General features: G+C 44.4%; 2 protein-coding genes across 2 annotated transcripts; one reads left to right on the top strand and one right to left on the bottom strand.

Annotated features, from left to right (window-relative positions):
- The first annotated feature begins 9,542 nt into the window (after positions 1-9,542).
- timm23a (translocase of inner mitochondrial membrane 23 homolog a (yeast)) lies at positions 9,543-15,106 on the top strand. The gene is made up of 7 exons (XM_034119878.1): positions 9,543-9,940; positions 10,079-10,137; positions 10,583-10,676; positions 11,584-11,668; positions 11,754-11,812; positions 13,635-13,745; positions 14,281-15,106. The coding sequence occupies exons 1-7, from the start codon at positions 9,844-9,846 to the stop codon at positions 14,403-14,405; spliced, it is 630 nt and encodes a 209-aa protein (XP_033975769.1). The 5' UTR covers positions 9,543-9,843; the 3' UTR covers positions 14,406-15,106.
- A 266-nt stretch (positions 15,107-15,372) lies between these two features.
- On the bottom strand, positions 15,373-19,221 carry zgc:112285 (uncharacterized protein LOC561476 homolog). The gene is made up of 6 exons (XM_034118957.1): positions 19,086-19,221; positions 18,884-18,993; positions 17,499-17,593; positions 17,115-17,395; positions 16,355-16,518; positions 15,373-15,552 (listed from the first exon to the last, which is right to left on the bottom strand). The coding sequence occupies exons 1-6, from the start codon at positions 19,219-19,221 to the stop codon at positions 15,373-15,375; spliced, it is 966 nt and encodes a 321-aa protein (XP_033974848.1).
- Between the last annotated feature and the right edge of the window lie 7,109 nt (positions 19,222-26,330).

The raw sequence follows: 26,330 nt of genomic DNA, 5'->3' as shown, positions 1-26,330 counted from the left end.
TCAACTTTAACGGACATGTTGACCGGCGAAAAAAAATGTTAACGGAAACTCTGCCGCATGGTTCCCTCGTCCCTTGGAAGAGGCGGAGAGGTGGGTGTTTTTCATCTGCTGGTGGACTACCGGAGAGATTTACGGCCCGTCCACACAGCAGCGTTAAAAAAATCTTCCAACGCTTCTGCCCATTCACTTTGAATGGGGTGACGTCACTTTGCCTCACTTTTCGCCGAACTGCATTGTGGGAAGCAAAGCGGAGATTTCCAGGCATCTCAGGCTTCAAAAGTTGAGCAATGTTCAACTTTTGAAGCTGAGGTGGAAGCATCAGCCAATCAAATCCCGTTTATGCAAATCTGACAGTACAAGCGCTAGCCAATCAAACCGCGTGTATGCTGGGAGAGACATACCGCAGGTCATTTCCTCATATTCCAAAAAATGGAGGAGAAATTCATTATAGCGGTAGGGAATCACCCGGTGCTTTATGACCAGTCCCTCTTTATCTACCGGGATACAAATCGGAGGAGCCAGGCATGGAGGGAGGTGGCAGAGACAGTGGTAGGTTTTCGCCTGTTTGGGGAGTTTATATCCAGTTTACTTCTGGCTTTTTTGCTTTGTATGTCGGGGGCGGGAGATTCATGTGATTGGTTGTTGGTCGCGTTGCTCGCAAAAAATCCCCAAGTTTCAGATACGCCCATCTCCAAGATTTTTTTAACGCTGCTGTGTGGACGTACCGTTACAGCAGGAGCAAACGCCGTCCACCGTGGAGAATAAACAGAAGGGCAACTATGGCAACCATGCTCCGGGGTCTTCTTCGCTGCTTTTGGTGTATTTTGTGGCGGCAGCAGCGCCACTTACAGGCCCGGCATATGTACTACACAGGGTGCGTACGGGTGCTGGAAATCCTTGAAAATGCTTGAAATTGTACGAGGTGTTTTCAAGGTTTGAAAAGTGCTTGAATTTTGGGAATGGTGCTTGAATTTGGGATAAAGTGCTTGAAATTGTAAATGCTTTACTTCGCTTTTTAGATTAAAAGAAAATAAAGAAGTCGAAGCGCGCTTAATTGCTTCGCTTTTACATAAACCAGCTCCGCTCCGGCCTTCCAGCGCAATGCGCGTGACCGGCAAGTGTTTTTGTTACGTGTGTGACCTGGGCATTCTGATGAGAGTGATAGATGACAGTATGCCAGGAGGTTGCCGTTTCAACGAGCGTTGGCTAGCAGAAGACAAATACAAGCCATGGCTAAGACGAGGGTCAAGCGAAGCCCAAGAGTAGCCTCCTATAACGATGCGAGAGTCTGCGCTGACGAGCCACACACCACACGAAAGGTACGCTGTCGTAGAACATTTTAGATTAGGCTATCGTTGCATGTAAAATACATGACACTTTTCTCTGTGCGCGGCAAAACAAGCTCGCCAAAATGGCTTCACTAGTCTGGCAGTATTTTAAGTGTCCGAAAATGACAATAAAATAGCGGTATGCAACGTGTGTGAAGCAGAAATCCTGCAGCTCCACCCGCTGTGACGGACCGGTGAGCGGAGCAGAACACACATTAAGAGTTAGACCTAACACTCTTAGCTATTTTATCTACCTCTGGAACAAGCTAAACTAGTTATAAATATATTTATTCTTCACTGTCGGGTCGCTCATTACTGGATCAGTGAGCTGCAGGAGATACTGACGGGCTGTCAGGAGAGAGAGAGGGGGAGAGGGGGAGAGAGGAAAAGAGAGCGATATCGGTATCGGCCGATACTGATTCCGGCGATCGGCTCCAAAATTGGCGATCGGAGCATCCCTAATAATTGTATATGATATGTTTTATAATGATTGATCATGAAAGTGTTCTCAAAGCTGGTAAAGGTGCAGCTAGTTTGAATGACTTTGTATACTACAGAGTAGCTTGTGAATTTACTCCAGGTGGAACTAAAGTCTGATTTAACACTTGATTATATTTCACATCATTCATCCACATCTGTAAAGTAACTAAAGGTATTAAATACATGTAGTGGAGTCAAAGTACACCATTTACCTCTGACTTGTGTTTACTGCCAACCTAAAAGTACCTCAAAAATAGTAATCAATAATATTGTAACGTTCGACAAAGGGAGTCGGAAATAGGCTTCAAGTTCTTGGTGTTTAATAGCTCCTTTGTTCGCACACGGTCACAGGTTACATGTTACAGGTTGCAGGTTCATCAACACTCTGAGCTCTACTCCCTCACTCCCAGACACAAAACAGGGTCAACGTCACGACACCCCAGCCCTCCCCCCTCTGCTCCCCCAACCACAGGCCCGCACACCGACCAGCATTACTGTGCAGCTCCGTGATTGGCCGAGAGACGGGGGACGCTTGAGTGACACACCCAGCACCCTATGCAGGGTCGCTACACTACCCCCCTACTACAAAGTTCCTCGCCCACGAGGGACACATAAAAAACTAGAACAAAAACCTGCAACTAAACACTAACCCACAGCAGCGAGAACGTGTAACACATTTTTCTTTAGTTGAACTAGGAAGGTCTGGGTGGACTACCATCCCTTCCAGTGAGACCAGGGCGCATTCTTGCCCTCTACAGGAACCGAGGGGTCTCACTATAAACTTTAACTACCACACAAAGTCTCTGAACCGACTTGGGGGTCGTGTCTGCCTTCTCGGCAGGGGGGCTGGGGTCAGGGGGACAGGGGGTGCCGGTTCTGGTCCAGGCGGGGGAAAGGGGAAGAAAGTGGGGGGGAACTCAGTCACTGACGGGGGGCTGCTGCTCTGCTCGCCGGGGGACCTGGGTGGGGGTGTCGAGGGGGAGGCCGTGGGCCCCGGTGTCCCTTGGGCATGTGGAGAAGCGACTCCTCTGTAAGGGGCCAACCTGTCTCTGTGGAGCACAACTTTTCTCCCCTTGGGAGGCAGCTGCACTCTGTAGACGACTTCCCCCACCCTCTCCAGTACTCTGCAGGGACCAACCCACTGGCTGTCCAGTTTTGGGCACCGGCCTTTTTTCCGTTGTGGGCTGTAGACCCAGACCAGCACCCCGGCCTGGAAGTGCTGCCCTCTTGTCCTGGTGTCATAGTTCCGCTTCTGTCTCACCCCAGCACTTTTCTGCTGATCGCGGGCAAAAGCGTGAGCGGAATCCAGGCGGTCTTGAAGTCTCCTGGCGTACTCAGGCCCTGGAGGAGTGTCCAGGGAATCTGGCGGTTGACCAAACGCCAAAACAGCAGGGGTGCGAAGCTCTCTCCCTAACATGAGGAGAGCAGGAGAACAGACTGAGGACTCCTGGACTGCAGAGCGACATGCCATGAGCACAAGGGGCAGATGTTCGTCCCAGTCACGCTGGTGCTGAGACGTGAGGATGGCCAGCTGCTGGCCCATGGTGCGATGGAATCTCTCGACTAGTCCGTCGCTCTGAGGCCGCAAGGGGGAGGTGCGTGTTTTTCGCATGCCCAGTCGTGTGCACATGGAGGCGAACACCCGGGACTCGAAGTTCCTCCCCTGGTCACTGTGCAGGGACTCCGGCACTCCAAACCGGCTGAACATGCCGGCCACCAAAGCATCTGCGACTGTCACTGCTTCCTGATCAGGGAGGGCATACGCCTCTGGCCATTTTGTGAAATAGTCTATGGCAGTGAGGACGTAGCGGTTACCCCTGCTTGACAGAGGCAGAGGCCCCACCACATCAACCGCTACTCTCTCCATTGGGGCCCCCACGGGAAACTGTTGCAGTGGAGCATGGGAACGACCAGGGGGACCCTTACGAGCCATACAAGGGTCACAGCGGCGACAAAAGTCTTCGACATCCCTCCGGCACCGCCCCCAGTAGCAGCCCTGGCGAAGGCGGCGGAGAGTCTTAGTGACGCCAAAGTGCCCGGAGCCTGCCGTTCCATGCATGGCCTTGAGTACCGCCTCTTGCAGACCCTTCGGGACCACCACCTGCCATCTCTTCTCTCCCGTAGCTGGCTCCTTCCACGCACGCTGCAGTACGCCCTGACACAGGCGCAGAGCCTCAAACTGAGACCACAGCCCCTTGGTTGATTTGGAGAACACTGCCACTTCCTCCCACGGTGGCCGCTGCTGCGCCTCGACCCACTGCAGTACAGGCTGTATGTCTGTGTCCAGCTCTTGCTGTTGCTTCCACTCTGCCACGTCCACTGTCTGGAGCTCCCGGCAAACGACCTCTTCAACTTGACGAGCTGCAGCACAGACGGTGTCCTCCTCCAGCAGCTCCTTTTCACGGGTCTCTCTCTTCTCACAGTAGTGGCATCCGCCTGGCGGCACACGGGCGGCGGGAGAGAGCGTCTGCGTTTGTGTGACGCACTCCAGCCCGGTGCTCCACCCTGAAGTCGAAAGCTTGGAGCTCTTCTAACCACCTGGCGACCTGCCCTTCTGGCTCCTTGAATGTCATGAGCCACTGTAATGCAGAGTGATCAGTCCTCACCGTGAACGCCTGGCCACACAGGTAGTATTTAAAGTGCCTGATGGACAGCACCACTGCCAAGAGTTCCCTGCGAGTCACGCAGTACCGTCGCTCGGCTTTGTTGAACGCCCGGCTGAAGTATGCCACCACCCGCTCCCCCTCTGGTGTAGTCTGTGAGAGCACTCCGCCTACGCCCACTCCGCTAGCGTCTGTGTCCAGGGTGAAAGGCAGACTGGGGTTGGCCGGGGCGAGAACCGGGGCTTCACTCAAGGCACGCCGAAGGCTGTCAAACGCTGCTTGACATTGCTCAGACCAGAGGAAATCACTGTCTTTCTGTAGCAGCTGGAACAGGGGTGCAGCAGTGCAAGCAAAACCCCGTACAAACTTCCTATAGTACGAGGCCAGGCCCAGGAAACTCTTCAGCTCCTTCTGGTTGCGAGGATTTGGCCAGTCCGCGACCGCCTGCACTTTCTCTTGTAGGGTGCCGATGCCTTCGCCCCCCACTTTGTGGCCCAGGAAAGTGACCTCTCTCTGCATGAAATGGCACTTCTCTGGGTGTAGCTTCAGGCCAGCGGCTCTGATCCTTTCCAGCACCACTCTTAGAGATCCCAGGGCCGCCTCAAACGAGCCGCCATGCACCAGGATGTCGTCCAGGTAAACCAAGCACTGCTGACGGGGAATACCAGACAGCACCCTGTCCATCAACCGCACAAAGGTGGCAGGGGCATTACAAAGCCCAAAACTGAGGACCTTGAACTGCCATAGTCCCCGGCCGGTGCAGAAAGCAGTTTTTGGCCTGGCCTCTGGGGCCAGAGGGACTTGGTAATACCCACTGCGGAGGTCCAAGGAGGAGAACCACGACGACCCGGAGACCAGGTCCAGGGACTCATCGATGCGGGGAAGTGGGTATGAATCCTTCTTAGTGACCCCGTTCACCGGCCTGTAGTCTGAGCACAGCCGCCAGCCACCTATCTTCTTTGGGACCATGACTACAGGTGCTGCCCACGGGCTGTCGGAGGGCTCGATGATGTCTGCCTGCAGCATGCTCTGCACTGCCTCGTCACAAGCCTGCTGACGAGCCAGGGGAAGTCGGCGAGGGCGACACTTGATGGGGCGCGAGTCCCCTGTGTCAATCTCGTGTTCTACCAGATGAGTTCGGCCCACCTCCCCCTCACTCATGGCGAAACTGCCCTGGAACTCTAGCAGCAGCTGCCACAATTGCTCTTGCTGCTCGGGATTAAGGCTGCCACAGTTCTTCCTCCACACCTCCCATACTGCCGGCTGAGCCTCTTCCACCCCAGTCTGGGGTAACTGGGGAGGGGCTGTGGTCGGGTGGCACAGGCCGGGGGCGACAGGTGTGGAGTTGCCCTGAGTGGGCGTCACCGGGGATAAAGGCAAAGAGGGAGGATTATTTTCCGTTTCCAGGGTACTCACGGGGTGTGTCCCAGCCGGTTCAGCAGGGGTGTGGATACGGGTCATAGTGATCACAGGCCCCCCGTGGAAACTCACTGTGCCTGCCTGAAGGTCCAGGTGGCAACCAGACGCCCTCAAAAAGTCCAAGCCCAGAATACACGGATCCTGTACATCTGCTATCCACACCGGATGCTGCACTTCAACTCCCCCCACCGACACAGTCAGCATGCCTTTTCCTTTCATAGGTGCCAGCTCTCCCGTGACTGTGCGTAGACGCACCGCTGTCGGTTCTAATTGAGTCCCACTGGGCAACACATCTGATCTCACCAGGGTCACTGTCGAGCCTGTGTCCACCAGCGCAGTGCAGGGCACCCCTTCCACAGTGACAGGGACATAACAGGAATCCCCACCACCAGCACGGCCCACCGCGACGACAGGCTCCAAGCCTGTGCTGTCATCTTCTTCAGGAAGGAGTAGAGCCTGGCTCCCCCGGCTGTGCTGTCGGGCTCCTTCCTCGGCTGTCTGTGTTGGTGGCAATACGGCTGTGGTTTGGTTGGTGGGTTTTTGGGCCTGGATCCGCATCTTCCCCTTTATGCGGGCCCCCCGTCGTTTCCCTGGGACCGGCGTGCCTTGGGGCAGTCTCTGGCCAAATGTCCTGGCTGACCACACTCCCAGCAGACCCTGCTACTTGGCCTGCGTGTTGACTGCAGAGTCACAGCCCTTATCAGTTCAGTCATTTCGGCAACCCATGCAGGCTTCTCCTCCTCTCTGCAGCTCCTCACAGCCGGTAGTAACGGCCCTCCGCTGCTCCTAGCAGCTACACTCCACACATTCTCTCTCTCCACAGCCATCTCCAAAGCCGCCTGCAAGGACTGTGGATGCTGCAGCTGTACCTCGACCCTCAAGTCCGCAGGGAGGAGGGCCCTGATGAATTGATCCCGTGCCAGCTCACTCTGCACTCCGGGTGGCATGTGTGCATACGCCCGCCGCGTCAGGCTTTCCACGTCGTTAGCCAACGCCCGCAGCGTCTCCCCAGACTTCCTACAGCGGTTATTTATTTCATTCCGGAGCAGCTCTGGCGGGAAACACTGTCCAAACCGCCTCTTCAAAGCCCCCGCTAACGCTTCATAGCTGTGTCGGTCCTCAGGGCTAAGTAGTAGCAGGCATGAAAGAGCCTCGTCTGTGAGGCACAGAGCTAACTGTAGCGCTTTAGTCTCTATTGACCACTCCCCGGCATGTGCTAGCAGTTCAAATTGGGCATGGAAAGCCTCCCAGTCTGACCTACCCGAGTATTTGGGTGTTTTCACGGACGCGGCGGCTGCTACTGTTTGCTGGGCGCCGCCATTGTTGTTTACATCCAGAATGTCAATGGCGCGAAACGCCGCTGAGGAAGGAGTCATCCCCGCGTCTCTAGCCATCCTCACCGCCGACTCTCTCAGGCGCTCTCTCGCCTCCCGTGCACTCTTGAACTCCCTACTCATGTCCTTCGACCACCCGCATGCTCCATCCTCCTCTCCGTCACTATTTTCTTGCTTCACTCCCATCCTGCCGAACTCATCCATCTCCGCTAGCTCACCGGCTAACTCCGTGACGCAGTTACGAGCTCCCGTCAGGATAGACGTCCTTCGTTCGAAAAAGTCACTTCTGACACCAATGTAACGTTCGACAAAGGGAGTCGGAAATAGGCTTCAAGTTCTTGGTGTTTAATAGCTCCTTTGTTCGCACACGGTCACAGGTTACATGTTACAGGTTGCAGGTTCATCAACACTCTGAGCTCTACTCCCTCACTCCCAGACACAAAACAGGGTCAACGTCACGACACCCCAGCCCTCCCCCCTCTGCTCCCCCAACCACAGGCCCGCACACCGACCAGCATTACTGTGCAGCTCCGTGATTGGCCGAGAGACGGGGGACGCTTGAGTGACACACCCAGCACCCTATGCAGGGTCGCTACAATATATTGAAAAGTTATTTGGCTGATTGTTTTATATTGGCTCAGCCAGGTTATATGGGATGCCCAGTCTACGTACAGATGGGTCACACATTTTGAAATATTAAACTTAGTTTTCTTTTCTAACATTTTTAATTTTTCATCCTCATGTAGAATGCTATTATGAAACACACATTTGGTTGTTTATAGCATAAAGAACATCTGATTTAATGTGAGGTAGGGAAATAATCATTTGAGTATAAGTATGTGTATATAAATATGTAATTTACAACAGCTGTAAGATGCTTGAAAAGCTTGAAAATGCACCTTGAAAATGCTTGAAAAGTGCTTGAATTTGACTTTGGAAAAGGTGTAAGAACCCTGACTACAGCATTTCCAGCGGGTCGAGCGGTCTCGTGTGAACGGACACGTTAATTGAGACGAATGCGTGTGAACGGCAGACTTTTTTGAAAACGAATTCGGTGCGTAAACGCTAACGTATCCGTTTCGTCCTCGTGTAAATGGGGCTAAAGTTATCTCAGTGGGTCTCAAACGTTTTGATAACAATTTATGTAAACACATATTTCCAAGGCACTCCTTTATAATTATTGGGATAAACAGGTTTGAAATCATTTCAATGTATACTATAGGACAGTAAACCAAAAATATTGTTTAAAACTGGAGAGATAAAAAAAATGCTAAATTACTAAATAAATGTTAACTAGGTAAAATAAGATATGAATGAACAACAAAAATAAAATAAGTTAAATGTATTTGTTATTGGCTATGGTAGGTTATTGGCAGAGTTGGGTGTAACGCGTTGGGTATAACGCATTACAAAGTAACGTGTTACTGTAATAATATTACTTTTGTCGGTAACGGAGTAATGTAACGCATTACTTTTATAATTCAATAATCACACTACAGTTACTAACATTGCCCGACACGCGTTACTTCGTTACTTTTATAAAATCAGTAATCACACACTACAGTTAGCCTACTAACATACAGAATTACTAGATTCTCCCTTTGACAAACAAGAGGGATTTCCGCCGCAGGTTTATATTTAAGTAACATTGGCGTGACTTGCGCGTCCACATGCAGTGCATAAACATGGCTGAGTCAACAGCGATAACTTTCGAGGGGTGGAGCGGAGGTATGCCCATTATTTTGAGTTCGTCCGAAGAAAGGACAGGAATGTGACGGTGAGGTGCAAACTGTGTCCAGGCCAGAAGCTTTTATCCACTGCTGCAAACACAACGTCAAACTTCAACAAGCACCTGCAAAGACAACGCCAGCTAAAATCTCGCCTAGGGCATCAAATTGGCTAGAACCGGCCCTGATTATAACTATAGGTGCATCAATGTGTGTTTCTGTGGCACTAATTTTAACTAATTTATATTATTTTGCTACATAATGTTGATCAATAACGTTTAATCTTAATCTATAATATCTCATCATGCATTATCTGTTAACTCTTGTTTTACCTCAAAAGATTATACAAAAATATTTTAAGATACAAAATCCTTATTCTAGGAAAAATGTCTCATTATTCAGAGTTACTAACTCATTATTTTGAGATACGAAGTCATTATTTTATTCTGAGAACGTCTTTAGTTATAATATTTTATTTCCCCCCTTTAATAAGGCTAATTTACAATACAAATTAATACTAATACTATGTTAATAGTAATACTTAAATTCAATATTAAGTTTGTAATGTTTTTTGTAGTTGTTACTTTTCCCTGCAGAATCTCTTTTCCCACTCCAGCAGGTGGCGGTAATGCACCTCTACTCGTGTTGGGCACCTGTCAGACGAACACCACAGAAGAAGAAAGCAGAACGTGCTGCTGGAGGTCAGAGGATAGACGAGAAGACTTTCTCAGTATCTGTAAAAAAAAATCTGCATTTTCACGTTTAAAACTCAGTGAGGATTTAACATTCACATCAACAGGACACTGTCTACTGCTGTGAGTGAATCCAGCAGCTCGTCGTCGACCAGTCTCTCTTGGATTTTGAGTATTACGACATAGCTAGCTAGTGCTTGCTAACGGCTAGCAGCTCCGGTGTTCACCAGGTGAACCTCGGATCTCCTCACTTTACAGCCATGGACAACTCGCAAGGGTCGGGAGGAATGAAAGGAGGTGTCGGGGGTCTCTTTGGAGGAGGTGAATACTCCAACACAGAGCTCGCCGGTGTTCCCTGTAAGTTTTCCCTTTGCTTTATTCTGCTAACACCGGTAACATATGTGCTGGTCGCTCTATGCCCTTTGGATGTCTTGTTAATACAACCGTTACACAATTTAAAAGGTTAGCTAACATGCTATTGTGATTTCATTTCAGTGACTGGAATGAGTCCTTTGTCTCCTTACCTCAATGTCGACCCTCGGTACCTTGTTCAGGTAAGCTAAAGTGGAATGTATCTTCTTTGTAAATTCAGATTCTGTTAAGTACTATCATTAGGCATAATGGAGATATGAGAAATGTGACAGCCTGATAACCCATTTGAAGCTTGACTATATGGGCTCAGACAATAAGCAGATTTATATTATTTTAGATATTACAATGTTTCCTACATGTTGTCTAGATTTGAAAAAGTTAATGTATTGAACAGTAACAATAACAGCCTGCAAGACCAAGCACTACCCTATAATCTAACCTTACCTTATCTTTTAAGTGAATCCAAAACAATATTCCATCACTCAAATGCTATATAAATAGAGGCATATGGCAAATCAAAATAACAGTACAATGGATTGATTTAGAGAAGAAGAAGAGTAACACATTTACAAATGTGTTTTTTTTAACAAAATTCATTTTCTAACAGCTGTTGATGTTGTGTTTCAGGACACAGATGAGTTTATTCTGCCCACCGGTGCCAATAAAACAAGAGGGAGGTTTGAACTGGCTTTCTTTACAATTGGAGGCTCCTGCATTATTGGTAAGGCAAAGTACACGTGTTCATTATATATATTTACTGTATATAAATCCCTTTCACTTTACATCATTTTTTGCTTTGTAGTAAAAATGATAAACGTGTGTAGAATATGAGTATACACATTTCGTACACGGGGTGTTTAAAGTGCTTTACAAAAGAATAAATAACAGGTTCATTAAAACTGGTGCACAGAATGAGTCACACATTAATACAAACAAACACTCAAAATACTGGACAAAAAATCTGTTTATTCTCATCACTGCCCAATACTCAAAACATGTTGTTGAGCTTGAAACATGCAAATGCTTGCCTTTTTTACAAGATTGTCAACGGCCTTACCTCACCTCCTCTTAGACAGTTTATTAATATACGCACAACTGCAACTAGGATAACAAGAGGTGCAGCGAGAGGAGATTGCATTATTCCACTCAGAAAAAGTTCTTTCAGTCAGTCTTCATTTTCTGTTAAAGCTGCTCAGCAATGGAACTCAATCCCATCTCCAATCAGAGACCAGACTACATTCAGTTTATTTAACCCAAAACTCAAAATATGGTTAGTGAGGAATCCGCTCTGCCAACACTGACACATGATCTGCTCCTTAAAACCCACTGCCTGTGTTTTATAATGTTCTTTTGTTTTGTTTTATTTGTTTAGTTATATTGTTCTGTCTTTTAAATTGTTTTATTTAAGTATTCCAGTAATGTGTGTTCCATGTTTTACATTTATTGTATTTACTTGTTTAAAATGAAATGTGTTTTAGGTTGACTTTTAAAATCTGTCCAGGGACTACAGATGAAAAATAGCCTCTTCGCTAACTCTGGCACATTTACAGAAATGTTCATTAATGTGCACTGTCCCTGTTAAATGAATGAATAAATAATAACTGGAACATAACTTGTTTTGACTTCAGGAGCAGCATTTGGGGCTGTAAATGGTCTCAGGGTGAGCCTGAAGGAGACTAGAGACCTGGGATGGTCCAAACCTCGTAATGTGCAGTGAGTGTGGACACTTCAGTAATATTTATTTAATTACACCTGGATCACTGGAACTGTCTTCTAAATGTTTGCATTCTCCCTTCAGGATCCTCAACATGGTGACCAGACAGGGGGCTTCATGGGCCAACTCTCTGGGCTCTGTTGGTAAGAGAGTTGGCTGCTCTGTTGGCTGCTCGATTATGGCAAAAATCATAATCACGATTATCTTTGGTCAAAATTGATATCACGATTATTAAATACGATTATTCATTGACTTTGAAAACATCCATTTATTGAACTTTAAAAAAATAAAAAAAATAATTTGAACAGTATGTTTTTAACAGTTGATTACCCTGAACTTTAAGTATAATTCAACTGAAAAAACCCATTTATATCTACATTTAAATAAATAATGTCAAAAATAATAAATACCAATAAAGATCAACAAATATTTTTGAGCGCACTTCCACAACCTACTAAACATATATAAATTAGGGCTGTCAAGTTAACGCGTTAATAACGCGTTAACGCAAAAAAAAATTAACGCCACTAATTATTTTAACGCGATTAACGCATGTGTATTTTTTGTCCTCGGCCGCCGTAGTTTCAGAGCGCATCGAGTTTAAAATACCATCTACAAGCTGATGCTGACAGCCCCGCTCCTGCCGCCCGCTTGTGGCAGACCACACTTCCACGCTCACCGGCAGGCCCGGACTGGCCATCGGGAGGACCGGGAGGGTGTGTGTATGTGTGGCGCGAGCTAAGCACACCTTACGTGTTGTTGTTAGCATCTGGTGCTAGCTAGCTGAGCTAACGGATATAAGGAGCTGTTTCAATGAAAACAGAGGAGCGACATTTCGCCGACAACTGCGCCGAGCACTTGACTTTATGCAGGTAGCCAGACAGCACACTCAGCACGGATAGTGCGCGCAACACAGCTCATACACACAGGCATATATGCCTTGAGCTGCACATAGCTCCAACAATCCATCACAGTGTCTCCACATTCACACACACACACACACACACACACACACACACACACACACACACACACACACACACACACACACACACACACACAGTATTGTATTATTGTATGAGAGAGGTTCTAGGTTGAATTGAGGCGAATATTTGTAATGTTCAGAGGTTGTTGTGTTTAATATTCATGAGAATATTTGTCATTGTTCAAATGATAATAAACAAACATATAAAGCATAGTTGTCCACTCATATGTTGATAAGAGTATTAAAAACTTGAAAAATATCCCTCTAAGGTACATTTAGAACAGATAAAAAATGTGCGATTAATCGCGATTAACTATGGACAATCATGCGATTAATCGCGATTAAATATTTTAATCGACTGACAGCCCTAATATAAATATGATCTCTAATGTCACTCACAACCTGTCATGTTTAATCTGCTACATGCAGTACTCTTATTTTTGGTAACCCCTTATCCGAAAGTAGCGAGCTAAGAGGTTCCGGCTTGACGAGGTTAGTAAAAGTTGACTGTACTCTAGAGACCGGAGCATGAAGCACCGGAGAATAAATACACGGCAACTAAAGCTTCCCTTGTAACGTGTTTATATGGCTTTATTAAACAGACTGCAAGTCACAACACAACCTGGCAGAGAGGGCTTTTAGGGAGGGGTGAAAGCGCACGCGCGGGCAGGATGTATAACGCAAGAGAAATTGAGAGCATCATTGCGAAAGGGAATGCAGCAAAAATAATCGTTTTATTTCGATTACGCTGTTTTCGTAATCGTTGCAAGCCAAAATCGTAATCAAGATTAAAATACGATTAATTGCACAGCCCTAGTAAGACCCTTATAAAAAACTAATCCCAAATCATACTGCAACATCTAGGGAAGCTTTACTTTATTTGTATACACTACATATTATATTGGTGTGCTTTTATGAATTTGTGTTGTTTGGTATATTTCTTTTATGAAACCTTTATGTTTTTTTCTTTGCCGTTGCAGCCTTGTTATATAGTGTTTTTGGCGTGGCGATAGAGAAGGCCAGAGGAGCAGAAGACGACATCAACACGGTGACCGCTGGGATGCTAACTGGGATGCTCTTTAAATCCGGCAGTAAGTGTTTTATCTGTTATACACCTACCACTAATGTGCGTGCTATTTGCAGATGTGTTTTAATGAAACAAAGATAGCTGGATTTTAACATTCATTGTCTCCATATAAAATCCTGCTGCGGAAAAATTATGTTTTCACAAGTTCTCAATTAAATTAATGCAACTTTAATCCTACTGAACCACCAAAATGCAATGTTTTTAATGCTATTGGGCTGCAACAAGTGATTGTTTATTAAGCTAGGGATTATATACTTTTATTTATAAGTAATCTATTAAATTGATGCCTATTTCCACCTTGCACGAGTCATAAGTCTTCATTTCTGAATAAATGTTTTCTAAGATCCCAGTTCTACAGTCATTGATCAAATAATTGGAGTGCACAAATACACCTGATTTTATAATATGGAACTTTGGACTATGGCCTGGAGCCATGAAACAGAAATCTTTCTGAAGTTGTTATTTGGCATGTTTTAATGCATTATACAATGTTCATACACAGCTCTATCATTGATTCTGTTTCCTCTCTATGTTTGCAGGTGGATTGAGAGGTGTAGCCAGAGGAGGCCTGGCTGGTTTAGCCTTATCTGGTGCCTACGCTCTCTACAGCAACTGGGACCACCTCAAAGGCTCCTCCCCCTCCCCGTCCTCCAGGCTGTACTAACCCTCTCCCACACAGATCTGCTTTACATTAGGGCCAAATATCTCTCCAGGACACAGCCTTTCACCACAGCGCTAAGAGGAATTACACTCTGGTCAAATGCAGTGTGCTTTTCAGGGAAGTGTGGGCTCTTCCCAGTACTCTGGTTCACTTTCCTTTCCAGGACCATTCTGGGAAACAAAGGATGTGGTTGAAAAGAAAAGGAAGATTGGACTAAACTCCGCTGGGAATCGAGATGTAGACCGTCCTATAACACCCCTCTCTCTTCATTTATCTGTGGGATTCCTGTCGCTGATCTGATTAGTCATAAGAAAGGTTTTTTATAGAAGTGTGTCATTTGTTATATTATTGTTTATGTGAGACTTATAAGTCTTCTTTGATGCTAGTTTTGAAATCAATTAACCTGTGATATATGGGTTAAATAAGCCAAAGGGTGACACCTGGTGTGTGTGGTTCACCTGATGAACGACAGCATGTTCTGATTCTGGACTGAAAGACTCTTCTAGACGAGCAAAGAGATTTTCATTTACGATGTACAAACACAAGAACGAAGCCTTAAGGTCAGTTCTCAATACTGTTGTATTTATTGAAGCGTATATGCAGTGGTTCCTGTTTTACTGTGCAAGAAGAAATCACTGTAAAGCTGTTGGTGTCTCATCACACTCGCTGTATTAAAAACTATATTAAAAAAATGTTGACAAAGATTTAGCTTTTAACTATTTTATTGCACAATTGTAGACTGGATGTAAAAGTGTTGTACATTATGCACGACTTTGTTCAGAGCAGTGCATAGTGTACAGTGTAAAATATGATGTGTTTAAAACAATAATTGCCCATTCAGAACTTGTATTTACATCTTGAAGTGGTTGCTGAATGGACTATGGCACATCAAAACAGATTGTTGTCTCATGTGGACGTCAGACATTAAACCGAGCTTAAGTTTGCTGCCAGCTCAGAGCCGGGGACACGTTTAGTGCAGGAAGAAGTCCCTGATGCGCGTCGCCTCGATCCAGGGGATGTAGGCAGCGGTGCGGGTGAAGACGCTGGGTTTGTTCTCCACGGTGCAGCCAATCGGGCCGAAGCTCACCACACCGTGCACCTCCCAGCGGTCGTGACCCTGCTGGCACAGCAGAGGGCCGCCGGAGTCACCCTGAGAGATGGAGAGAGATGGTGAGGAGGTGGCATCTTTTTTAAATTATTTATTTATTTTACCCCCAACATATTCAGTAAATCGGAGTCTAGAGTTCAGTGTATAGTCGACAAAATTATATATCAATCAAGAGAAAAGTTATCAAATCATTTGGTAATAAATTAAAAATATTTTTTTATGCTTACATTGCAGAACCTGCCTCAAATAATGAGATTTGCTTTGTGTTTTATATTATATTCAAATTTAAAGGAGACCTAGTATGCTCTTTTTCAGGTACATATTCGTTTTGTGCCTACTGTCACATGTCTCCATGCTTTAATGTTAAAAAATGACCTCTTTTCACCCTCTGTCTGAAACCAGAGCCCAGTCTGCTCTGATTGGTTAGCTGGCCGACTTTGTAGTGATTGGTCAACTGCCTAGAGATGTCCCGCCCCTTAGCCATTGTATTGGAGCGCTAGCCAATAGAATCGCAACTGTTACGTAGTGATGTCACTATGTCGCTGAAGTTAACAATCAAGGTGTTTCAGGCAGGGGGGTGCGGTATATTTGGGGGAGAGTAACTCCCTCTGGAGGGAACTTTGGGATTGTAGCCTTTGGAGACCATGCACAAAAAACAATATAACTACAGGAAAGAAAAAACCCAAATAAGTATAATGAGGCCTCTTAATCGCCTTGGAACTGGGATGGTTGATTCTCACTATTTTCTGACATTTCATAGACCACGATATTACTCTGAAGAATCTTCAGATTCATAGGTAATGAAAATAACTGTTAGTTAGTTGCAGCTTTATGTTTGTCATACCTGGCATGCAGCAGGCGGGCCCTCAGTGTCTCTGAACCCGGCACAGATCATGGAGTCTCGGACACGCTCGCCCCAGAATTTCTTCTGCCGGCAGGTCTTGTGGCCAATGATGGGTAGGCGGGCTTGATTCAGGGCTTCTGCTAGAGACACATTCTCCTTCCCGCCTGAAATGGAGTAAAGGACAACAATTTTTATTTAACCTGCATTTTAGGTCAATCAATTGTCATTAAAACACTATGTTATTTTGCTGTGACAATATGACATCAAACACTAAGTAGAGTAATGATTGTCTATCATTTTGGTTTGAAATATCTCCCCTGCAGTTTTGTACAACAGTACATGCACACATTCAAGATCCACACATTTGAACTCAGATCTCACTATTTAAATAGTGCTAGCCAAGACAATTACTGCCCCGGCACCAGTGTGAGCATGTTTATTTGGACATTTATTAAAAAGTAAGGTTTTAGTGGAGATGTCTTAGAAGTACTGGATAGAAGAGACTTGGAATATATAATGCGTGAGTTTGGGTGTTTTTAGTTTTTAAACAGGTTTTTTTTAAAACATATTTTAACTGTTGTTAACACAGCCCCCATTTAGTTTCATTCATCAAGATTTTTCTTTGATTTTAGTTTCTAAGTTCACTGTGTATAAGCATGTTTTTCTTTTTCAATTCAAGATAACACATTCTAAGTAACTGATAAATAAATGATCATTTTGAGGGGAAGTGTGCCTTTAACAATCCCTCTCTTCCTCTCACCTCGGGTGTCTCCCCAGCCGGTGACCCAGCAGTAGTGTCCGGTGTTGAGGCTGGTCTGCTTGCGCGGCAGGCAGGCGTAGCGGATAAAGTCTGAGGGGACGATATCTGTGGCAGCCTTCACCAGGGCGATGTCGTAGTCCAGCTCGCTGTGAGCCGGGTAACGGAAGTTCTCGTGTCGGTAGATCCTCTTCACGGGAAAGACCCTTTCTGCTTTCTCCGAGCGTCTCAGCTGGTGCTTCCCCAGGACGATCCTCCAACTCCCAGCATCCTCAGCTTTCCCCCTGAGAGGCCAAACAAATAGTTAAAGCAAGACCATAGTGGTTCTCATTTTGTTTCTTTTTTCAAACCTTCTGTCTTTCTTCTTCTGTGTTCACGGTTTCTTACTTTTGGAAGCAGTGAGCAGCAGTAAGGACCCAGTTCTTGTGGATGAGAGTTCCTCCACAGACGTGAATGTAATGTTTGCTTCCCCTGGGACGAACCTACAGGAGACAACCAGACACCCTCCTCAGTGATGTGACAACATTTGATTACACTTTTACACATTTACTTTAAAATGATCACCTGATGGATGATTAATTATGATTTGTTATTAGTGAGTAAACAAGGATGTTCCGTTGTTCCATGTGGTTGGTTCACATTTGATAGAGCGTCAATGTTAAATCAGTTTGTTCACACATGTATTAATATATGACCCAATTAGCCCTATTCTAGTGTCCATTTACCAGAGGTGGACGAAGTACTCTCATCTTGTACTTGAGTACCAGAGTGTAGAAATACTCTGTTACAAGTTAGAGTTCTGCATTCAAAATGAGTAAAAGTAGGAAAGTATTTTCATCAAAATATACTTAAAGTACCAAAACCCATTTCAGAATAATATATATTATATGTTTTGATTATAATTATTGATTTATCAAAGTTTTGTCAAAGCTGCTAAAGGTGCAGCTAGTTTTATTGACTTTGTATACGGCAGGGTAGCTTGTGAATTTACTCCAGGTGCAACTAATAAAGTCTTATTTAAGTGTGGATTCACATCAATAATCCAAATCTGCTCATTTAAGGTGTTCAATTAATCTAGTGGAGTAGAAGTACAAAGTAGCAAAAAAGGAAATACTCAAGTAAAGTACATGTACCTCAAAAAGTACCGTACTTGAGTAAATTAAAGGGTGGCTGTGGCTCGGTGGGTAATTGAGTATGTAAGTCGCTTTGGATAAAAGCATCTAACAAGTAACATGTAATGTAATGTAAATGAACTCAGTTACTTTCCACCTCTGCGATTTACATAAAAGCGTATTTATCTATGATAACACCTTTTCTCCTGCTAATGTTAATTACAATCATTCATGTTTAAAAAAAGATTTTTTTTAAATTGTAATATTCTCAAGTGATTAGTCAATTCATTTAGTGAAATACACGTGTCAAACTTATGTGTGCTTAACCACTCCTTTCTACCATTTAAAATAAGAGAATTTACTGATTTTCTCTGTTTAACAATCTATTTGCTTTAAAAAAAGTTGTGCATATGAAATAGATAATTTAAAGACGTCACCTTTTGCTGTGGAAACTTATCATGGGCATTTTTCACTATATTCTGACATTCAATACAATACAAGATTAATTGATAAACTTCTTTAAGACCCGTAGTTGCAGTCTTAGGATAAATAAAAGTGTATCTGGTCTTAGTGTATTGGATTTTTGAATATAACATTGAATATAGCATTGAATTTAAGACCTCCCTAAGCTGAACTACATCAATGGAGAGGCAGATGTACCTGCAGAGACACCTGCCAGGGCCAGGAGTGGGGTCTGGCCTCGTTCCCGGAAACTATCCTCTCGGCTACGTTTGGCTTGAAGTGAGCCAAACCACAATCCCTTGGCCAGTCTGAGAGGAAAGCATAACAAAAAAAAGTAAAGCTCCAAAACCAGAAAGTTGATATTCAAATGTAAGGTTTTGCATGTTTTAACAGCCCTCACCCAGGTGGAGGAGCTTGTGCTGGGGCTGCCGTCCGGGGGTGAGCGTGTATGCATTTGCTGGCAGAGATGCCTTGCTCAACAGCAGCGGCAGCAGCAGAGACAGAAAGAGGAGCAGCGGAGGTCCAGGTACAGCCATCTTCATCACAGAATCCCCGGCCGGCAAACGTCCCACGCTATTTATACCAAGCAGCCAACGCACACAGATGTACATGCACAGGTACACATACAGTACACACAAACACACACAGGGACAATAAGCTGTGTCACAACAAAGGCCAAGCGCTGGATTGTTCTCCTCCAACTGCGGGTTTCCACTGCCGCTGAGAAAAAAAGGGCATTTTGGGGGAGTCCCATCAGCACTTTCACATACATATAGTATGCTCACACACACCAACATGCACACTGCACAATGCAGCACTGCACACAAACATCACATCATGTCACATGACAGCAGTGACATAGTGACCTGAACTTGACCTTTTTATCTAAACTCTCAAAACTACAGTGCATCCTTTGTAAACGTTACTCGGTAAGATATGTGTTGTTAACCTAATAGATATTTAAACGGTGTGTACAAGTTTATTCTTATTTTTTAATGTTTTTTTTCTTCCTTACATTTAACCAAATGTATAACTACTGCTGTTATTCATATTATTATATGTGTTTGATAGTTATCCCTTTCTTTCTTTTTTGAGATGTAGCTACTGTTTGGCAAATAAACAGTATTAAAAAAAAGAAATATATTTTAAAAACTATTGGATGGATTGCCATGAAAATTGGTAGTGACATTCATGTTCCTTTGAGGATGATTGTGTTATCTTTTTAATCTCCTGACTTTCTATCTAGCATCACCATTAGGTCAAAGGGTCAATGACTAAATACCTGCTAACAAAAGGCATTTATATCAGCTATATATGTGTCCCACGTGTTAGGTGCTAATGCATGCTAACATTCTAAACCAAGATGTTAAACATGCTCAAGATTATACCTGCTAAACTCGAACTAGTAAGCAATATTACTGTGAGCATTTAGCATGCCGCTAATTAGCAGTTAGCTAAAGCATTTAGTCACACAAAGCAACAATCCTGGCTATATACTCTTAGTGTTAGTTTTGTGTGATATACCGTCATTTAATGCATATCAAAGTCTCACAATTTTAAAGAAGAATAACTAAGTGTATCCCAAAGAATAACATGTTTGTTTTATGTTTAGCTAATATATTCTTATCACGTGTTTTAAAAAGCCTTACTGATATTGGTGACTGCCCAAAAACTCCAGTGTTGATCGGCATATATATGCTCGTATAGTCCTCTTATACAACATAGAAACATCATTTTAATCCTATTTTTAATCAGTTTCTAAGTATATTTACAGTTTTTTTGTGGATTGTTTAAAGTGACAGCAACAGAGACCCTAATGTCCACTCGACACACATCTGTGAAAATATGAGGACTGCAGTGGAAGCCACTAGTGAGTTGAGCTTTTTTTTCTGTGGTGAATGAGAGAGAATGTGCCCGCTCATCTGAATGGCAACGCCTGAATGGTCAAACCTCACCACTGTGGTTCACCAAGTTTACACACAACTCAACTTTGTGTATTTTTTTCCACAGTGAATGGGCTGAGAGTGTGGGAAGAGAGCGAGGGAGAGTTATTGGGGTTTTTGAGTTGGTGTTTATTCACAAACAACAAACATATTTCAGCTGAGTCACCTCCTGTGTAATTATATGTGTAAATATTTGAGTGTAAATGTGTTTACCCAGCACTTCTCTCATTAGTCAGCTGGAGAGAAATGCAGATCTTGGTTGGTTTATTTTATACAGAGAAATTAGTCGACTCAGGCTTGAAGATTTGTGGCAATCAAAGACTGTAAAAACGTGTTACAATAGTGTGTGAAAACTAAAGTGCAAAGAGAACTGTTGAAGTATACAGGCTTTTTACTGGAGTACATAATCATTGTCAGTATTGGCAAAAAACAAATTCTGTATGAGGCTCAAGTAAACTTCAGAAGTATGATAATATTAAGTTTACTTTTTACTTTCTAAAAACAACAAATGTCTACTTGAAGGTGAATCCTTACTACTCATTCAAGCATATTTTATTAGAATATTAACTGTAGATGAAACAAAATAGATCAAATGTATCTGAAAAACAATCATAGTGAGAGCCCCTCCCAATGCAACATGGTCTCACTAAATATACTACCAATTACATTTGGGGAGAAACATTTTCAGTCAAAAGTACCTTTAAAAGAGGTACATCCATATCTTTATTGGCGTAACAGTATTTTAAGCAGAATAATAGTACTGCATAAACATAGCCAAGTAGTGTTGTTGCGCTTTTGCTATTTGTACTTCAAACCATAACCATGTGTTTAAAATTGCCACTGTGGCTCTTGGGAAAATACATTGACCTCAAAATGTAATTACAATGCAGTTTAACTGGAAACATGATCAAGTTAATTGAGCTGAGCTTCATGTAGAGTTTATTAGTAGAGCTCTTCAAATTCAGGACCGGATCAGCCATGATTTATCCATAGTCAATAATAAGTCTGGTCTCCAGGCTCAGTCATCTTCATTCCTGGAGCTTCCACACCATCCAGGCCTCCTCAGTGACCTCTTCTTACCACTCCCATGCAAGGTTGATTTTGGATGTCTGCTGATTTGTTCTCCGTAAACCTCATCATCTTCTTTTGCATAAGGTGCCTCAGCTCTGCTTAATCTACGAGCAGCTTCTAATCTTCCCTCCTTTTGGCCTCTTCCTTCCCCCTCAACTTCACTCCTTCCTTCGTCTGCCTCTCCCATCCCTGTAAAAGTTGAGGTAATGATCGCCACAGGCGGAGGATGTTCTGGGGCAAAGACCTTCACCACATTCGATAGGAGAGGAGGCATCGGTGCTTTTTTCTTCTTCGAGGTGAGTTTCGGAAATCTGGGGCTGTTCTGGATTTCCAGGTGTTTCCGTATGGCTGTGCTCAGCTCTTGCGGATCCACCGACGCTCCGTGAACGTCCCATGTCATCCCGTCCTCGTCCCACTGCACCTGCTTCATGCTCCCCCTCCTTCCAAACTGGTCCCTTTCCACTCCCTGGAAGATCTTCATCTTTAGACACGACCTCCTCCTCTCATGGTCGTGCAATGACGATGTTGAGTTAACATCCCACGTCGGGTCGTCTCCTTGCCTCTCCTCCTGCTCCTCACCCTCTCTGCTGTTGGCTGGGAACATGCTGGAAGTCGGGGAGACCAGGTTGGAGTTGGACCCCACTAAAGTCTTCAGGTTCAGTCTTGATCCGGGCGGCGAACCCAGAAAGGAGTGGGAGCCCATGTTGGAGGTGTCCCTTTTGAGGCCCCACAAGGAGCCGTAAGGAGAGACCGTCTGCACCGCTGCGTCTACCAACTCCCTCTGTGTCGTCATTGTCCCTTCCTCCCTGAACTCCGGAGCCTTTGTGATGCTCTCTCTGCTGTTCAAGTTGCACCTGCAGCAGTCGCCCAATAGAGAGTCGCTCAAGGAAGAAACCAGGGGTGACGTCCAACCCCGGCTTTGTCCCTGTTGCCATGGCAGCTCAAGATGGCTGACTGACGCTCCTCTTTCTGATTCCTGTCCGTCTGCTGGTGAATTAGGCGTCTGGTAGCCTAACATTTTCCCTGGGCTCATCACTTCTCCACCCCGTGAAAACTGTGAGCCTCCAGGACTGTACAGCTCTTCAATAACGCCATCGTCAAGGCATTCAGGATCTGTTGACGCACCTAACCCTGCTAGGCTAACAGATGAGGGTATCGGGGATGGGAATATAAAAGAAAGCGAGTTATTCTCCAGGAAGCCCTCATCCTCTGTGTTAGTGGGCTGCAGGAGATTGGGGGAGTGGGGTGGCAAGGGTGACGCGGTCAGAGCACGCCTTGGTGACTGAAGTGGGGATGGCGAGGGCGCATGTAAGTCTACCTGATGCTGTGGGCTCAGCGTAAGTGTTGAAGAAGAAGAAGTTAAGACATCTTCAGTTGCCTCTAGCGGCGACATGAATGGAGAGTAAGTGGTCATTTTGGAAAAGGGAGAGCAAGGGGTTTCCTGGGTTAGACTCGAGGGGCGTGAAGTCCCACCTTTCCACACAATTGTATCTGGAGTGCTGCTGCGACTGTGTGTGCTGGTGCTGCTCTCACTCCAGCGATGCAAGCCGGGGGGGCTTTTGTGCATGTCCGTGTTGGCGGAGTTGATGTGCTGCCACATGCGAGGGTGCAGCTTCTGCAGCGTCACAGAGTTCTGCTCAAGGTGTGTGTTGGTGCTGGAGCTGCGTCTCAGGTCCATACCGATCCAGGCTGGGTCACGCATGTGCGGCGGTACCGTTGCCATGACCACATCCATGGAGCTCTTGGAGAGGGATAAAATGCCCGCATGATCATCTCCGTCCTCTGACACCATAGCGTTCGCTCCACTGGAGTAGGAGACCGACTGACTGACTGAAGACCAGACCGGCTGGTAGTTTTCAGACGCAGGGCGCCTGGGCCTCGCCATGACAACACCACAAACCTGCGAATAAAGACATATCTTTTTTTAATTGCTCTTTCTCCATAGACCTTCCATAACAAAAAGGTTTTTAAGGCATGCAGCTTCTGCGACTTGGACTTTTTCCTAATTGATTTGGGTTTATGGTAGCGGAGGTCTCTTTAGCTGTTTTTCGAATAAATAGAAAGAGTTGGAGGAAAGTACATGAGGTTGAAGATGCTGGTTGTAGATGCATGTTACATGTTAAAACATTTTCCAGTTTGGGATCAATAAAGTACCTCTTATCTTTTTCTTATGTTGTAGAAGCATGTTTTGACGAGGCTTATTGAGCCTAAGATACGATGACCTGATTCTTATTATGGTATACTCAGCTGTGATTGGCTAGTAGGTGGATTTTGTTCCCGCTGAACAGAGCAAGGCTATCTTCCCCAAATGTTCCAGTCTGTATGCTAAACTAAGATAACTCCCTGGCTCATATGTCTCATACAGACATGCGAGTGGTATCAATCTTCCTATCTCTGCAAGAAAGCACATACAATATATATATCAAAATGTCAAATGTAACTATTCCTTTAATCTTTAATAGCTTTCTGACTGAAACACACCCTGATCCCACTCAACACACTCACAAACACATGCACACAAACACACACACACAAACAACCATACACCCACAGGCACGACCAGATTAGCCTAATAGGATTACACAGTCCAGATTATTTGATCATTCAAACAAATGTTGTTTGATCGAAACAGATTAAAAGAGCAGGAGGGATACAAAAAGACAGTGACAATGAAGAGACAATAATAAATTGCAATTATGTAATAACCGCTCCAATAGCATGTTTCCCCTTATTTACAGTTTCTGTTTATTTATGATTTAAAAATACACTTATACCAGCTCTTCATTCTCTCTCTTACTAAAACCAACACTTGTACTCTGTCTTATTTTGTAGCACAGAAACATATAAATCCATATTGAGTTTAAAATAGCTGCCAAACTCTCAAGTCCTCTTCTGTCCTAAAGTGACCTCACAGTGTTTCCACCACACCTGACTACTACTTGTAGTGTGTTCGCACTGGAAAAATACACCCACATATGTAGTGCAATATCAGATAAATGACAACAAATATAATCTTACCTTTATGTTCACACCTTCTGTTCTGTTCCTCTGCCTTGCCACAGAGCAGGTTGTGCTAAATGGCGTCCTTCCTTCCTCCCGTCATTCCTCCCACTCTTTTTCCAACTTTTCTAAGAATAACTCTCTAATTTACAGCCAACTTCAAAGCCTTAAATATTCTGACTAAGTCTTCTCTCACAAATGGACTTCATGTGAAGTTGTCTGCGATGTAACAATGAGAATATCTCTATGTGAATGTGTACATATGCGTGTGTAAAGGAGAGAGGGCCATTACTCCACCTTTAGCTCTGAGGATTAGCTGTCATCGCATTAGCTGCCGTCCAATCTCTGAACAGATTGTGTGTGTGGGTGTGCGTGTGGCTAATGAGCATTTGATTCTCAGTTAAGATCAGATCAGTGTTAAGAGCAGTCATGTTGCATGCATAATATTTGGTTATTAACATATGTACTGTATCAAATTCCATGGCAATCCATGAAATGTGATACAGGTTGTGACACAGTTAAAACTTAAAACCATAAACATGAACCTCATAGCGGTGCTGGAGAAAAAGTCAGTGGATAAAGATAAGAGTAGGATTCATGGGTACTGTGGATGTCTGTCATTGCACTTCTTTCAATTCTTAATCAGATATTTCAGTTTGGTTGGTAAAGTGTTGCACTCACTCCCTTGATGTTGCCAATGCCAGACCAAAACTGTGCTATTTTAGTAACTTAAAGTAATAACTTTGAAGATTTTGATCTAAATAAATGTTGGTCAAGTTGCTGTCTTATGGAATCAGGTAACACAACAGTTATTGAACCTATGACCCAGTGGTGATAGTACGGTAATATGTAAATATTTGCATTAATACAAACTTGGTGTCTTAACATCATTCTTTCAAGGAAAAGTTTCCAAAACAGAAAAATTTACATTTACAGCTATTACATTTAAAGCATTCAACTAGCGTTGCAGGTTTACCTTAATTATGAATTACGAATAATTATGAATTGTCACAGGAAATGAAAAGTGTTTGACAATGAGCTTGACACTGACTGCTATCATTAATCAACAAAGGGTCTACAACAAGATGTGACATCTTCCCTCTTCTCATGGTTTCTCACAGAATGATGGAAAGACTACAATTATTGCCAAACGTCTTATTTTTAAACTACAACAGTTTGTTTCGAAAAATGTAATATTTGTTGATGTAAAAATGGTGTACAAAATCAACCAGGACTGAAATCTTAAGGATGTTACTTTAATTTCAAACTCTGTACACCATGTAATGCATTCTGTATGTCCGTCATGTCATTTGTTATATTTGTAAAATTGATGGACTGACGGGTTAATGAGAATAAGCCAAACGACTCCCAAGAAAATAAAAATGCATTAGAGAATCTAAAAAACAACAGCATAGTTCAAATGGTTGGCTTTAATGTGCACTTTTGGTAACTTGTAAATCTTAAATGAGCTGGTATGGTCCTTTAAAGAGGTGCCCCCGTGTAGCCACAGATAACAGCGTGACATGGTGAGAACCATCCAGCTGTGTCATACTCTCTACACACTGCACACACTCTTCACTACTAAACAAAAAGAGACTAACATTAACAACTAGTGCTTCAGCTTCAAAACT

This window comes from Trematomus bernacchii, unplaced genomic scaffold (genome assembly GCF_902827165.1).
Source record: "Trematomus bernacchii unplaced genomic scaffold, fTreBer1.1, whole genome shotgun sequence".
In the NCBI taxonomy this organism is placed as follows: domain Eukaryota; kingdom Metazoa; phylum Chordata; class Actinopteri; order Perciformes; family Nototheniidae; genus Trematomus; species Trematomus bernacchii.
The sequence above is the reverse complement of the archived record's forward strand: the minus strand, read 5'-3'. Positions and strand labels throughout refer to the sequence as shown.